General features: G+C 36.7%; 1 protein-coding gene across 3 annotated transcripts; it reads right to left on the bottom strand.

Annotated features, from left to right (window-relative positions):
* Positions 1 to 905: 905 nt before the first annotated feature.
* On the bottom strand, positions 906 to 13,123 carry LOC127436941 (cyclin-D-binding Myb-like transcription factor 1). Of its 3 annotated transcripts, none has more exons than XM_051691482.1 (17): positions 12,599 to 13,123; positions 10,495 to 10,607; positions 10,267 to 10,392; positions 7,716 to 7,807; positions 7,352 to 7,454; positions 7,172 to 7,248; positions 6,909 to 7,066; positions 6,782 to 6,814; positions 6,569 to 6,678; positions 5,763 to 5,991; positions 5,514 to 5,665; positions 3,030 to 3,182; positions 2,746 to 2,831; positions 2,457 to 2,615; positions 2,135 to 2,341; positions 1,884 to 2,007; positions 906 to 1,779 (listed from the first exon to the last, which is right to left on the bottom strand). In XM_051691482.1, the coding sequence occupies exons 2-17, from the start codon at positions 10,598 to 10,600 to the stop codon at positions 1,742 to 1,744; spliced, it is 1,953 nt and encodes a 650-aa protein (XP_051547442.1). In that variant the 5' UTR covers positions 10,601 to 10,607; positions 12,599 to 13,123; the 3' UTR covers positions 906 to 1,741. The 3 variants fall into 3 exon arrangements, with proteins under 3 accessions (XP_051547442.1, XP_051547440.1, XP_051547441.1); XM_051691480.1 differs by lacking the exon at positions 12,599 to 13,123 and adding an exon at positions 10,929 to 12,547; XM_051691481.1 differs by lacking the exon at positions 12,599 to 13,123 and adding an exon at positions 10,929 to 12,547 and having other exon boundaries at positions 907 to 1,779; positions 7,352 to 7,451.
* Positions 13,124 to 14,416: the final 1,293 nt, after the last annotated feature.

Raw genomic sequence — 14,416 nt, forward strand, 5'->3', positions numbered from 1 at the left:
GGCCCCTAGAATCGTTACCACCTTTCACCCCACTAGCTACGGCTCTGCGTGTACAGTAGATACATTATACATAAATCCATAGCTTTACTATAAGCATTTACAGTACTTACAATAAGCTGATACTTAGATTGCTTACAAATTTGATCTGTTTGAAAGAAAAACAGAATCATGGTTTATATTTAACAAAATTACAACCATAGGAACATTGCAAAAATTTGCATTTATTATTGTACAACAAATACATTGTCAGCGTTGTCAAATCAACATTGTGCAGATGAACTAGAAGTGTGTGTGTGTGTGTGTGTGTGTGTTTTAGAGAGAGACACTCTTCACTTAAGAGAAGCTTCACAACTGCATTGAAAACCAGAAGTATTTAACCCGAGCATAATAGGTGTAGGCGAAAAGTTTGACATTCCACAAATATAAACAAATATTATAAAAACCTTTAAAAAAAATTATTTTATACAAATTAATTTAGTTTATGTTGAGGATAACCCAAAAGCATTTTGACCGAACTTAAGGTCAAGTCTAGTTTTTCTACTGTCTTTAACTCTTAAATGGATAAAAAAAAATGACCCAAACAGAACAGGAGGGTTAATAATTTTTTAAAACACACTCTTTGATCTACAGATTACTCAAAATAGTATGGGAACAGATTGGGAAAAGCTTAAATAGACTGAAAAGTGATTAGCAATTTCTTTGTATAAAATACATTGAGAAAAAAATAAGAACCAAGACTATGTTTTCAATTCTGTTCTTGTTTGTCACATTTGAGAATGATACTCCCAAAACAGTGGTTTATGCAAGATTTTTCGGTTAGTCTATCTGTACAATAACAGAAATGTAAACCCTCCCCAATAATAATAATAATAAAAACCTCAAGCTTTTCTTGCTCTATAATATAGTCATTTGCTTTCCAGTAAGATAGCTCAAGGTTTGGATGAATTAAGTATGCGCTGAATTAATCAGGGATTTAACCAAAACCATTTGCATCCACAGCCCTGTTCCTGAACTACAATAACCCAACAATCCCAGCAACAATTCATCATAGTATTGAGAGCAGATCATATCACTGGTTAAAAAAGCACTGACATGCAAGTGGTGACATTGTTTTGTTTATTCAATAAATAATATAGAGGCACAGAGGCACTAACTTACAGGTTAGGTGAATATTTAAAGCCTTTGATAAATTATGGCCGTCTAACCTAGTGGACATTTGGAATAAATCAAACATTCAGGTACAACCTCTTTAGTATACGAAACAGTGCATCACATTAATATATCCAGTATTACTGTTAAGCAGGAAAGTAGGCAACAAAGACAAGTCAGATCAAGAAATGCGCACACAAACAAACAAACAAACAAAAAACATTGTAACAGTGAGGGTATTACATAATTTTCAACAAACCATTAAAAAGTGTTGCTTCCTCAAAGTATTTAATGTTTGTAATTGCATTGAGACTCAGGTAATTACAATATCCATGTACAATGCACATAATTCATGCTAATCCATTTGGATGATATTGCATGTAAGAGGATATAGCCTCTAAATGTCAGTTGCATTCAGACCCCTTAACTTTTACACACTTCAATCCAAACCCATCATGTGACTTTGGTAGCATAACCTTTTCAACACAAGTTACTAATTTATCAGTATCATTATTGTGTTGGATTTTCCTTAATGTGGAAGTCTGACTGATTGTGCATCCTGCTTAATACGGCAACTATTCCATTTTTCAGATCAGTCCGAGCCCTCCTCCTGGTTTTCCAAAATGGGATCTACATGAAAAAGCAAATGGTCAGAGTTACATAGTGCTTTTCCGACCTGTTTGTCTTGTAAATAACTTGACAAACTTAGCTAGTCAACTAGTAAAGTACATTACCTGTCAGTGTTCCAAGGGGTAAGACAGAATCTGTGCTGATATTTTCATTCGAGGGAATAAAGTTACTTGGGGATGGAACCATAAGCACAGCTCCTTCAACTATTCCCGAATTCTCCACCGTTTTCTATATAAAAAAAAAAAAATCACAATCCAATTGGTAGATTCCTACTGAATGCACTAGAATAGCTCGTAAGAGAGACATAGGAACATTTTGGCTTAGCTTTTTTTGGCAGTGGTATGGAAGACAATACCTTTTCTACATGTGTACCTATTGAACTCTGTTCACCGTGTTCCTCTTCATCGGTGTTGTTTGGGTTGTTCATAGGGTGTTCCTTCACAAGCTCCTGCTCTGCTTCCAGCTCTGACTGGCTGAGAGGGTGAGAGAGGTCCTCTGTGGTCACTGTCTGGATGATGATGCCCGGGTGGGACATCTGAACTGTCATATTTTCAGTGTCAGCCTTATGGAGAGTGAGAGAAAAAGTGAAAGAATTAAAGATTCTGTGAAAGCACAATTACATTTGTTTTACAATTGCCATTATTTTACATATTTTTTGTGCTTAACTGTGGGCTTACTGTGAGGCTGTGTAAAATAATCTGGTCTGGGGAAGATGGCGAAGCTGCAGCTGTGAGCGTGACCGTGGGATTGGCTGAGAGTGTGAGTGGGAGGCTCTGACTTGTTCCTGTTTGGAGGAAATATGTGCCAGGGGTACCAGTGGGCTGCAGGTGAAATGACTAGGAAGGAAATAAGACAGACATTTACATAAATTATCTATAAAAGACCAAACATGTGGTCCAAATAATTGATTTTCCATTTATTTGTAAATGTACTCCAACCAAAATAAGATCGATTTGCAGTACTTACAGGTAGTAATTCAAATGTCTGTAAAGCTCCAGAGTTCAGTGTGATCGTTTCACTGTCTGAGGTGCCACTTGCAACATCTGAGGAAGCTGTATACAGGGGAGATGTGCATTGAAACTAGAACGGCGTTAAACACGTACAGTATACCCACAGAAACTCCTCTAGAACTCCCCCCAACCTGCAGCTACAGACAAACTTTCCACTGAAACCACAATCACATGACAGGATTTAGTTGTTAGTGGAAAGTTTAGTGAATGTGATTTAGCAGGGCCTTTAACTGAACTCACAGACATGTGTAATATGGACTGGAATCTGGACTGGTATCTGCAGTGCAGTAACAGGGCTGGGTGAAGTATTAGCAGATCGAGAACCAACAACAACGACTTTGTTCATCGTAGACGGTGGTGCTTCCACAACATCCTGCAGGCCTTTTAACAAAACTGAATTAACAAAGAAAATACAAGATGATGTTGCTTCAGTATCTAATAAGAGTTTTTACAGAGAGAGAGAGAGAGAGAGACCCACTGTTGCAGAAATGTGTGCAAAGCATTTAAATAAAACAAACTAAAAACACTTTCAAGGAAGACAATGAAAAAATATAAATATCAATGTTTGGTTCTTTTATGGTTAAGACCATGAGCAATGATCCCTCAAAAAAAAAAAAGGTTCTCATACTTGGGTATGTAATCGCTTTTTCAAGTTTTCCGATCAGATGGTTATTTCCTTTTAAATCCGCACGTAAGTTTAAACTTTTGTTCGGCGGGTGACTGACTGGTGAGAGGTGGTGCTTTGATGCTGTCTGGGATGCATCAGGATGCCGTTTTAAACCTCAAATGTGATGCGATTTTTGTGATCCAATCACAAAACATTTTGCACCCCGTTTACAACTATATTTAGCGCTGACCTTAGTGATCGGATCATCCGAAACGTGTCTTACCACCAGCTGTAAACAGGGTCTTAAAATGACTGCAGCCAGAGCTAGGGAATGCTGTAGAACAACTTCCGGAGGAAGTCCCACCCACATTCGTTTCCCTAGTAAGACCCCCAGGAAAAAGGTGGATACATTTGTGTAATTTTATATATAATATATGCATAAAAGTACAGTTATAACATTTTGGCTAACTGTGCCAGGGTTATCGTTATGCTGGCTTGACAAAGCCAAAACAAACTCCGTTTAGGATTTTTTTCAAAATCCCTAAAATGAGGCAAAAAATTCTAACAATAACTCCTCCAAGAGCTTTCAAGCTACTGTACATCCACCAAACTCGGCACAGACCTTCAGTCTTTTGTAACTGACCAGACTTATGGTTTTCACGCAGCAGACGATCAAAAATCTGAAAAGTTTTACATTACATTACTTACATTGACGGAATGTTCAAATGGGCCAGCGGAATTCTTGTTAATTCAAACTCCAACCTGTCAAAAGTTTAAATGTAAAACAAACTCACAAAATGCCTTTAATCTGCTTTAAGTCAGAGACTATTTAGCAGAGACAGGCCACTTCTATTTAAATGAATGGGAGAAATTGGAACGCCCACCCAAGAAGCTCTAGCGCCCAACGAATGTAGAAAGGAAGTCCAGCCTTAGAGGTAAAAGAGCCAATCAGCTTTTAGATACAGACATCGCCTGTCAATCAACTCGAGAACGTGCATGCGCAATAGCTATACCAGCTGGGAAAATTGCATATTTTTAGCATAAAATTAGGTAAAGCAGCACAATTTATGATACCAGTTTAGACATATTTTACTGCCGATTTAAAATATGTTCTTTGTTCGTAATCTTGACCAACCAATTTTGAGATTTCGGTCTTTCCCCATTCAAGTAGATAGGAGCTGCACTGGCATGACTGGAAATAGCTTCCCGGGAGTGTTATAAAGATGGCCGACAGTGGACTGACTTGCTAGAAAGACTTTAAGTCTCTGTCTCTCTTTTTTATCTGTTTATCTATCTTGCTAGCTGGCTGTTTGTCTTAAGCTTTGTCCCAAATTACACCATTTAGTGTATGAATTTTAAAAGTGTAGCATTGTCCCAAATGGAACATTTAGCGGTTGTTTACTACACGGAACCATTCACCATTTAACAGCTGATGGAAGTGACGTTTAAACGCATGCGATTAGCCAACGCTTGTATCTCAAACAACGTACAAATTCGCACAGCGTGGGGGGATGGTAAAGCATTCAATTTACATTTGTAAGGCGCTGTCTTCACTGAAGTTTCGCTAGTTGCTATATTTTCCATTATTTACAATTGTTTCGTCAGACTAGCAACGCAGCCAGGTAACTCCGCCCCTTCTGCTATGTACGACAAGCCGCGAGCGCTGGGTGCATGAAGCGTCCAACATTCCACACTCCGTTTTTACGGTCGAAGAAGTACATAATCCCACATTTTCATAGTACACTTCTTTTTGTTGCATTTTCAGTGCTAACATACTTCTTGCACTACAAAATGACATAGAATAGTGCAGAAGTGTGCAGTTTGGGATGCACCTTTACAGTAATGTTTGTATATGCATTGTCAAGCTAAAATCAAAGTTTAAGATTAGTATTTTATTTAGAAGCCATGCATTACTTTTATTAACAATTCATTTAAAAAGTAATTAGTACTTTTTGTTTTTAACCCCACGTGAATCGGCAATTTATTTACCTCTGATTTAAGTAAGCTTGCTTTTTTTGTTCCCAACACATTTTTGAGGCTGCCCTCTGCGCTACATTTTTTTCTGCATGCATTGTATGTACAATATATACTTATAGGAGACATGCTGATTATCTCACTAGGAAAGGGAAGTTCTTTGTGATTGGCCACTTGTCTTTTGATGGTCCACCATTTGCTGCGGAGCCACTGAGGCGAGCGAACGCTGCTCCATCCACCGGCCAGGGTATCCCAATTAATGTCATTCTCATCCTCTACATCCAGCTCAGTTATCCTGCTCATTCATATTTATAATTAATGATACATATTAAACATTATTATGAACAGATGTACAATCCCATCCCTTTGGCAGATGCTATGACCTCACGTACCTACGAACAAGATTAATATCATCTTCTTTGCTCCATTCTGTGCCGCCACTCTGTTTCCAGTTAAGATAATTGAGCCATTTAGAGCGACACTGTTTCTCCGAGCGAGTGCCAACGAGTTCTGCTACAGATGCCCAAGAGACGCCCTGAGTAACAACATCACCAGCGTCTGTGCCAGTCAACTCATGGACCACCTCTGCCAACCTTCTCTCCTCCTCCTCTGTCCATTTACCTGGATGGTGAGGTTGTTTAATAAGACGTTAGTATTGGCCAATATCTTACCCTTCTCAAACGTGAAAAATAATTATCAATCAAACTGAATTCTAAGAGAAAATATTTATTTTTGGGGATGCACCAACATGGAATTTCTGGGCTGATAACTAACTGATAATGAACAGCTCAGTGTGGCCATTACTGATAAGGGATAACTATACTTTTTGCTTATTAACCTTTTAGTTGGTTCAGCTAGCTAATTAATTAAAACTACACACTTGATACAAAATAGGTGTAATTTAAAAGCTTAGAATCTGTATTTTATATTTAATATACGTGATCTGACCAACTCTTAACTACTGCTTTTTAATTTGCAGACAAATTAGAAGAGTTCTGTTTCATAATTTAAGAATATTTTCATATTATATCATTTGAAAGGTTCTTAACTGGTAGAATACAAGCATATTTGTTTCCTTTGCAGATTAGAAGGAATATTTGTGTTAGGAATGCACCAACTACAACGTCAGACATTGGTTTATCACTTCCCTCCTCGCCTTGCAGGTGTGACACTAAATTGAAAATTTGGATTGACTGACCAGTGTTGCATGTATCTTTCATGAGTCGGCAGCGATCTTTCACAGAAGAAGCACTGCGACCAAGCGCCGCCCCAATGGTAGCCCAGTCATTGCCATGTTTCTCCCTTAGCCTAATAAGACATGCACAATTGCACACAGAAACTGAACTTTAACAATGTGCACTCAGGATGTGGGACCAAACTTACAGCATTCGTGATTCACGATTCAACTTACTCTTTCAGTTTATTGATCTCCTCGTCAGTGTATCTTAACGACAAGAAAACCACATATCAAATATCTCAGCATATATTTGTGTGTACAAACAATTCTGTGCAACAGATAAATACAACTGTGTCCTTACTTTCCAACGTGGTTTCGGTTGTCATACATTCGTAGTACTCGTCTGTAAACTGCAAATAGTGGTCTGTTCAAACCCCACGCTATACTGCGGTAAAAATCTTTTCTCTCCTCTTTGGACATTTCAAAGATGATCTCGGCAGGATCCTGGATCCCTCGGTTCTGATTGTATAAATGGATTGGAAACAGACAGATGATAAATCAAAGGTGCCACTACCAACAAATGTGATGCATGAAAACAGCGATGTCTTCATAAAACATGCTCACCTTCAGGTAGTTGTCTATGTTACTCATCAGAATATCAATCTCCTCTTTTGACCACATACCCTGTTTCCATTTGTGACCTAAAGATATATGACAAAATCCATCATTGAGTGCATTGATATCATGTACTATATTTCATATGTTGGTTGTGTATTGTGCACATCTGTAATTTGTCCGATTTACCCTTGTTAACCAGTGTGTCTTTATCCTCTTTCGTGGTGAACCAGGCTTGACTGACAGCTGATACATCTTCAGCTTTCTGTAGGCCGGGAGCATCCTTATTCTGCTGACAAACAAACATTTGAACACTTTACTGTTTACAAACACATCAGTTCAAATTACTTTACTTTTACAAACACATCAGTCAAAAAATTCTTCATTTATTCATTAAAATGAATGAGTTCCTAAGAAGAGATTACAATAAGTCAAGCAAGCAAGTTGTTGTCATAAACAACAACTAATTCACAATTTCCAAATATAAAATTTAAAGGAAAGAAACCTAAAGTCCTTGCAAAGCTAGCACTGAAGTGTGAACTAATGTTTCTACCAGTGTTTGATAATGATCGTCCTGTTCCAGCTCCCCTTCTTTCATCTCTGTAGCAGTCATTGTCACCTCAAAACTTTCATCACCTTCTGTAACTGAAATCAGCAGATATCAATTCATGCAATATCTCTGTTACAGCTCAGTGCATCATGAGTGTTTCAATGTGTGCAATGTTAAAATAATTTATCTTATCCAAGCTTAAAGGGATAGTTCACCCAAAAATGAAAAATTTCTACTTGTTTACTCACCCTCATGCCATTCCAGATGTGTGACTTTTTTTCTTCTACAGAACATAAATGAAGATTTTTAGCAGAATATCTCAGCTCTATTGGTCTATACGATGCAAGTGAATGGTGCCCAGAACTTCGAAGTTCCAAAAAGCACATAAAGGCAGCATAAAAGTAATCCATGTGACTCCAGTGGTTTAATTGATGTCTTCAGAAGCAATATGATAAGTGTTGGTGAGAAACAGATCAATATTTAAGTCCTTTTTAACTATATATATATCCACCTTTGACCAGCCCCAACCAGTAGGTGGCGATATGCATGAAGAATACAAATCACAAAAAACAAAAGAAAAATGTGAAAGTGGAGATTTATTGTAAAAAAAAAGGACTTAAACATTGATCTGTTTCTCACCCACACCTACAGTTGAAGTCAGAATTTTACATACACCTTAGCCAAATACATTTAAACTTAGTTTTTCACAATTCCTGACATTTAATCATAGAAAACATTCCCTGTCTTAGGTCAGTTAGGACCACTACTTTATTTTAAGAAATATCAGAATAATAGTAGTAAAGTAGTAAATGAATCATTTCAGCTTTTATTTCTTTCATCACATTCCCAGTGGGTCAGAAGTTTACATACACTTTGTTAGTATTTGGTAGCATTGCCTTTAAATTGTTTAACTTGGGTCAAATGTTTTGGGTATCCTTCCACAAGCTTCTCACAATAAGTTGCTGGAATTTTGGCCCATTCCTCCAGACAGAACTGGTGTAACCGAGTCAGGTTTGTAGGCCTCCTTGCTCGCACACGCTTTTTCAGTTCTACCCACAAATTTCCTGTCTGATTGAGGTCAGGGCTTTGTGATGGCCACTCCAATACCTTGACTTTGTTGTCCTTAAGCCATTTTGCTTTGGAGGTATGCTTGGGGTCATTGTCCATTTGGAAGACCCATTTGAGACTGAGCTTTAACTTCCTGGCTGATGTCTTGAGATGTTGCTTCAATATATCCACATAATTTTCCTTCCTCATGATGCCATCTATTTTGTGAAGTGCACCAGTCCCTCCTGCAGCAAAGCACCCCCACAACATGATACTGCCACCCCCTGCTTCGCGGTTGGGATGGTGTTCTTCGGCTTGCAAGCCTCACCCTTTTTCCTTCAAACATAATGATGGTCATTATGACCAAACAGTTCAATTTTTGTTTCATCAGACCAGAGGACATTTCTCCAAAAAGTAAGATCTATGTCTCCTGTCACTTGCAAACTGTAGTCTGGCATTTTATGGCGGTTTTGGAGCAGTGGATTATTCCTTGCTGAGCAGCCTTTCAGGTTATGTCAATATAGGACTTGTTTTACTGTGGATATAGATACTTGTCTACCTGTTTCCTCCAGCATCTTCAAAAGATTTTTCGTTTTTCGCACCAAACTAAGTTAATCTCTAGGAGACAGAATGCATCTCCTTCCTGAGCGGTATGATGGCTGCGTGGTCCCATGGGTGTTTGTACAGATGAACGTGGTACCTTCAGGCATTTGGAAATTGCTCCCAAGGATGAACCAGATTTCTGGAAGTCCACAATATTTTTTCTGAGGTCTTGGCTGATTTCTTTAGATTTTCCCATGATGTCAAGCAAAGAGGCACTGAGTTTGAAGGTAGGCTTTAAAATACATCCACAGGTACATCTCCAACTGACTCCAATTAGCCTATCAGGAGCTAAATTAGGCTTGACATCATTGTCTGGAATTTTCCAAGCTGCTTAAAGGCACAGTTAACTTAGTGTATGTAAACTTCTGACCCACTAGAATTGTGATATAGTCAATTAAAATGAAACAATCTGTCTGTAAACAATAGTTGGAAAAATTACTATTACAAAGTAGATGTCCTAAACGACTTGCCAAAATTGTAGTTTGCTAATATAAAATCTGTGGAGTGGTTAAAAATTAGTTTTAATGACTTCAGCCTGTGTATGTAAACTTCTGACTTCAACTGTATCATATTGCTTCAGAAGACATTGATTAAACCACTGCAGTCATATGGATTACTTTTATGCTGTCTTTATGTAATTTTTGGAGCTTCAAATTTCTGGCCACCATTCACTTGCATTGTATGGATTTACAGAGCTGATATTCTAAAAAAAAACTTTGTGTGTGCTCTGCAGAAGAAAGAAAGTCATACATATCTGGGATGATATGAGGGTGAGTAAACAATGAGAGAATTTTCATTTTTGGTGAACTATTCCTTTAATATGCAAATACAACAATACACAAATCAGTAATTTTACACTGTGTATAAACATGTGTGCTTGTGTGTTTTTTCTCACTATACTCACTTGGTAAGGTGACAACAGAGTACTCTGTTGAGGTAGAATCCTGAGCATCCTCTGTGTCGTCATTGGACAATCGCAGGCGTTTGTGAACTGGTTCAGTGGCCTCGTCAGAACCCAAGTCCTCCCTGTCTACTCCAATGCACATTTGACACAAGTGCATTACATAAACACACGCTTCCAATACACTGTAAAGCATAATGAACGATTACACCTGAATTGGTTGTGTCTCACCATTTTGAGGGCAGTGCAGGATTATATTTCCTTCTGTGTCCTGAGTAAATGTGACAGAATTGACAGTTTCAAGGGTCACAGTGGCCGGGACATCTCGTGGGTTCATGCTCAGTCTAAAGGTAGGCAAACAGACAGAGAGACTAATTGGTAGTGTGCAAGAGGGTAGAGATAATCTTATTTAGATGAGACAACCGGGGTTCACAGACTTTTTGACCCTTTGATGTCCATTACTTTTCCAGTTGTTTGTGATTACTTGATTCATATATTTTAAACATAATTTTCAGAGAGATTTCACTTAAAAAGAGCAATTTCTAGCTGCTGAAATATTTTAGAGCAGAGCATAACTAGGGAAAAAAAGAAATATTACATGACTTTAAGATTTTATTGATTTCCATGACTTTTTGCAGGCCTGGAAATAACAATTTAAAAATTACCTGACATTTCCAGCAGGGACAATTTTCTTTCCATGGAACGAAAACAAAACGTAATTTATTTTTATTTTTTTGCAAAATGTACCCAAAAATGGGAACAAAGTCCTTTTCAATTGTTCCGCAGTGAAAACGTTACTTTCAAGTGTTGGTAACTGGTTAATTTTTTTCCGATAATTTTTTATATGTAACAAAAGTCTAAATGGTTTATCAAAGTACATTTTCAGAATGACACCACTTTCTGTTGCCCAAAAATTGAAGCTTCTCTCTTTTTAGTTGAACATAATAAGCATGTGCTTTGATTCTGAAGGAAAGATACATCGGTTAATCCAGATACAAGGAAAAATATTGAGGAAAAAGTAAATTTCTCAGTAGTTTCCAAGTCTTTGAATTATTGTTACATAATGATGCATTAATACAGATTTGATGCTGACTGGTTCTGTCCGAGAAGCAGAACTGTAATTAAAACAAATAATTAAACAATGATTAAATGTTTAAAATCAAATAATTCGCCTCCATGAGATGACGTTTAGTCCAAACATGCCCAATCAGTGTGTGCATGCATGCAAGAGAGAGAGATTTTGCCTATTAATTAATTCTAGATGACCAGATGTATTTTTGAAATGTTTCAAATATTTTTGGTGATATATTTAATATTAAGCATATATTTACTGAAAAGACGTTATTTTATATAGGCTACCGTATACTTTGCTTGTCATGATTTCTATGCTGATAATTCCCCCACATGAGGGAAAAAATGTAATTGCATATTTTCACTTATTTTGGGTGAGGCAAGTCCCATATTTTGAGCTTGTTTTCCGAAACCTGGTCCCTTTTTTCTTGAGAGATCTGGAAACAATGCAATGGGCATATCACCACCCTCAGCACAGAGTACTTTCATAAAAAAAATGTTATTATTCATTCTTTAATTTCGTTCTAACCAGTTACCATTTGGAAAGGAGGCAGCAGAATATCGGAACTGGAACGAAAAAATACCGTTTCTGCTCAGAAAGAACCGAAATGAAAAACATTTCGTATTTAGTCCCTGATTTCCAGTTCATGTTTTTTTTTTTTTTCTTTTTTTTTTTTTCAGTGGGGAAAAATTGCTGCTTTTTTTATTTTTTATTTTTTATTTTTTTTGCCAACCATAACCTCCACAGTGGAAGTGTTGTGCATTATGTTGCATTGGTTTTGTATTCATGTTGGGTGTATGTGATCAATTTTGCCATTATAATTCACACAGTCTGCGTTCAACTAATGCTGCTTAAATCTCACTCTCATATAATCTGTGATTCATTTATGAAGGATCCTCAAAAGACATGGTGGCAATTCAAACAACGTGTATGAAATACACAAATGCATGACTAAAATACAAAATGCATTGCTGTGGACTTCAATCTAAACCTGTTTTGGCAGTTAGAGAATAATATCAGCGTAAACTCTATCTAAGAACAGCCTTTTTTTTTTATCAAATCTCTCATTTACTCATTTAAAACAAGCGGATCGGGAATAACAAGACGCCATGTTCGTTTGCAACATGAAGCCGTGATCGGTCACATTTATTCGATGTTTGAGCATTCATTTTATGATCTAAAAGTAAAAAAGGTTCGGGTGCGCATGAGTCAACCGCACAGGGGTGAGCGAAAGTGAAATTTAGGTTTGATGTTTGTACTTACTTCCTGTTTTGGGTACGGGGACTTCGCAGTGACCAGGATGAAGGCAAATACCAGGATGGAGGAACGAGCTTTTTTTTTTTTTCTCCTGTCCTCCTAAAGAGCGGAAGTGTCTAGAGGAGCCCACTGGTGACTTCCGGTCCTGAAGTGATTTGGATGAGTTGATTACCCGTATACCTTTTAAACTTGCTCTTATATGCGATTATATAAACTTTTATCTTGTTAAACGAGGCTACGCTATGTGTGTTTGGGGTTCCAGTCACACTTCTGTATTACAGCAGATATATTAAAACGCTTTCAGATTTACAGCAGTGTCAGCAGCGCCATCTACTGTTGAGACTGGGGATTACTTTTAGAAAATAGGAAAAACTCTTAATTTTGGGATGGATGTATTTAATGTATATAGTTGGGAAATATACACATTTAGCCTACTTTAAACAAACCATATGTAGATAGAAATGTTTTTTACAGTAACTTGTATCTAATATCTCTTATTTACACTAACAGACATACTATATCTGTATTTAGCCTGTAGCCCTAACAACAAAAGTTCACTTAGTTTTCTCAAAATATTTATTTGTTTGTTCGCATGGGAAGGCTGTCAGTACATTATTAATCTATCTGAAATTTTATTTTATTTGAAATAGGCTAAATTATAAAGCAACACCAATTATTTAGACTACTGTAACAATTTGGGAATGAATATGTGCAACCTATTTAAATACATTTTTATTTTTATCTTCTTCAACTTTGTGATGGTGTGAATATGACAGTTAAATACAATTATTTCAATTAATGATGATAGGTCTAAATAAATAATATGCATGGCCAAATTACTCAAAATTAAACCATTAAATAAATCTTTAAATACATAATAAAACTGTTTAAAAAATGTAATTAAATTAATAATTTAGTCACTAGGCATAAATAAATTAATAAATATCCCTAGTTTGTGTGTGTGTGTGTGTGTGTGTGTGTGTGTGTGTGTTTTAGCATTATCTTTGTGTTTATTTTCTTTATTTAAACATGCACTTCATGTCTTTTAATTTTAATTTTCAGGTTACGGTTATTGGCACATCACTCAATGACAGTGGGCATCATCTCTCAAAGTTTCCAAGTGACCTCCTCTCAACATCATGTTGTGTTTGTTTCAGTATCGATAGCCCCGACGCTGAAAAACACAAAGCCTAAATGAAAAATCAACCCAAGTATAATGCTAAAATGAAAATGGATGCAAAATAGTGCTAAAATGAAATACAAGGGTCATTTATTGATTTATTTCGTGATTTCATTATTATTTATTGATTTGATTGTGTTTTAATGATTTCATTATATATGTAATGATCTACAGTATTTCAATATTTCAATATTTATTACATGTTTTGTTTTTCAGTAATTTAGCCCTCCATAAAAAAAAGTGTGCAGAGCTAACAAGGCGTGTCTATCATGTCATACCTCACCTCTGCTGTGTGGTTCATTAAAGAAGGAAAAGTCAGTCATATCCTGTATAATGTGAAAAATTAGATAATCCCTTATTTAGAGGTCAGTCATGTCACTTGTGTCCACATACAAAGGAATCTGTACAGTAGATGTGCTCTGTAATACCTGTCTGCTTTTCATCGTGACAACAGTTAAAAGAGGTTGCATAATGTTGTTATATATTACTGAATTATTTATTGTGCACTGTCTTTGTGGTGCCCTCCCAGTATAACTTTCTTACTAAGGGTCACTTTAAATAATAAAAGAGCAAATGTGAGTGTGCAATTTGTTATGTATTTACAAAGCGTTTTGTTTGTATATTCTATAGCTTCAGCTATCGCA

Source organism: Myxocyprinus asiaticus, chromosome 47 (assembly GCF_019703515.2).
Source record: "Myxocyprinus asiaticus isolate MX2 ecotype Aquarium Trade chromosome 47, UBuf_Myxa_2, whole genome shotgun sequence".
In the NCBI taxonomy this organism is placed as follows: domain Eukaryota; kingdom Metazoa; phylum Chordata; class Actinopteri; order Cypriniformes; family Catostomidae; genus Myxocyprinus; species Myxocyprinus asiaticus.

Bases quoted from the DNA above. Each gene is read 5' to 3' on its own strand.
- LOC127436941 (XM_051691480.1), bottom strand. From the start codon at position 11,143: ATGTACTTTGATAAACCATTTAGACTTTTGTTACATATAAAAAATTAT. The intron at 5,666-5,762 runs GTACGTGAGGTC...ATGAATGAGCAG, and splicing joins GATATTAATCTTGTTCGTAG to GATAACTGAGCTGGATGTAG. The intron at 2,008-2,134 runs GTATTGTCTTCC...TTTTTTATATAG, and splicing joins TAGGTACACATGTAGAAAAG to AAAACGGTGGAGAATTCGGG.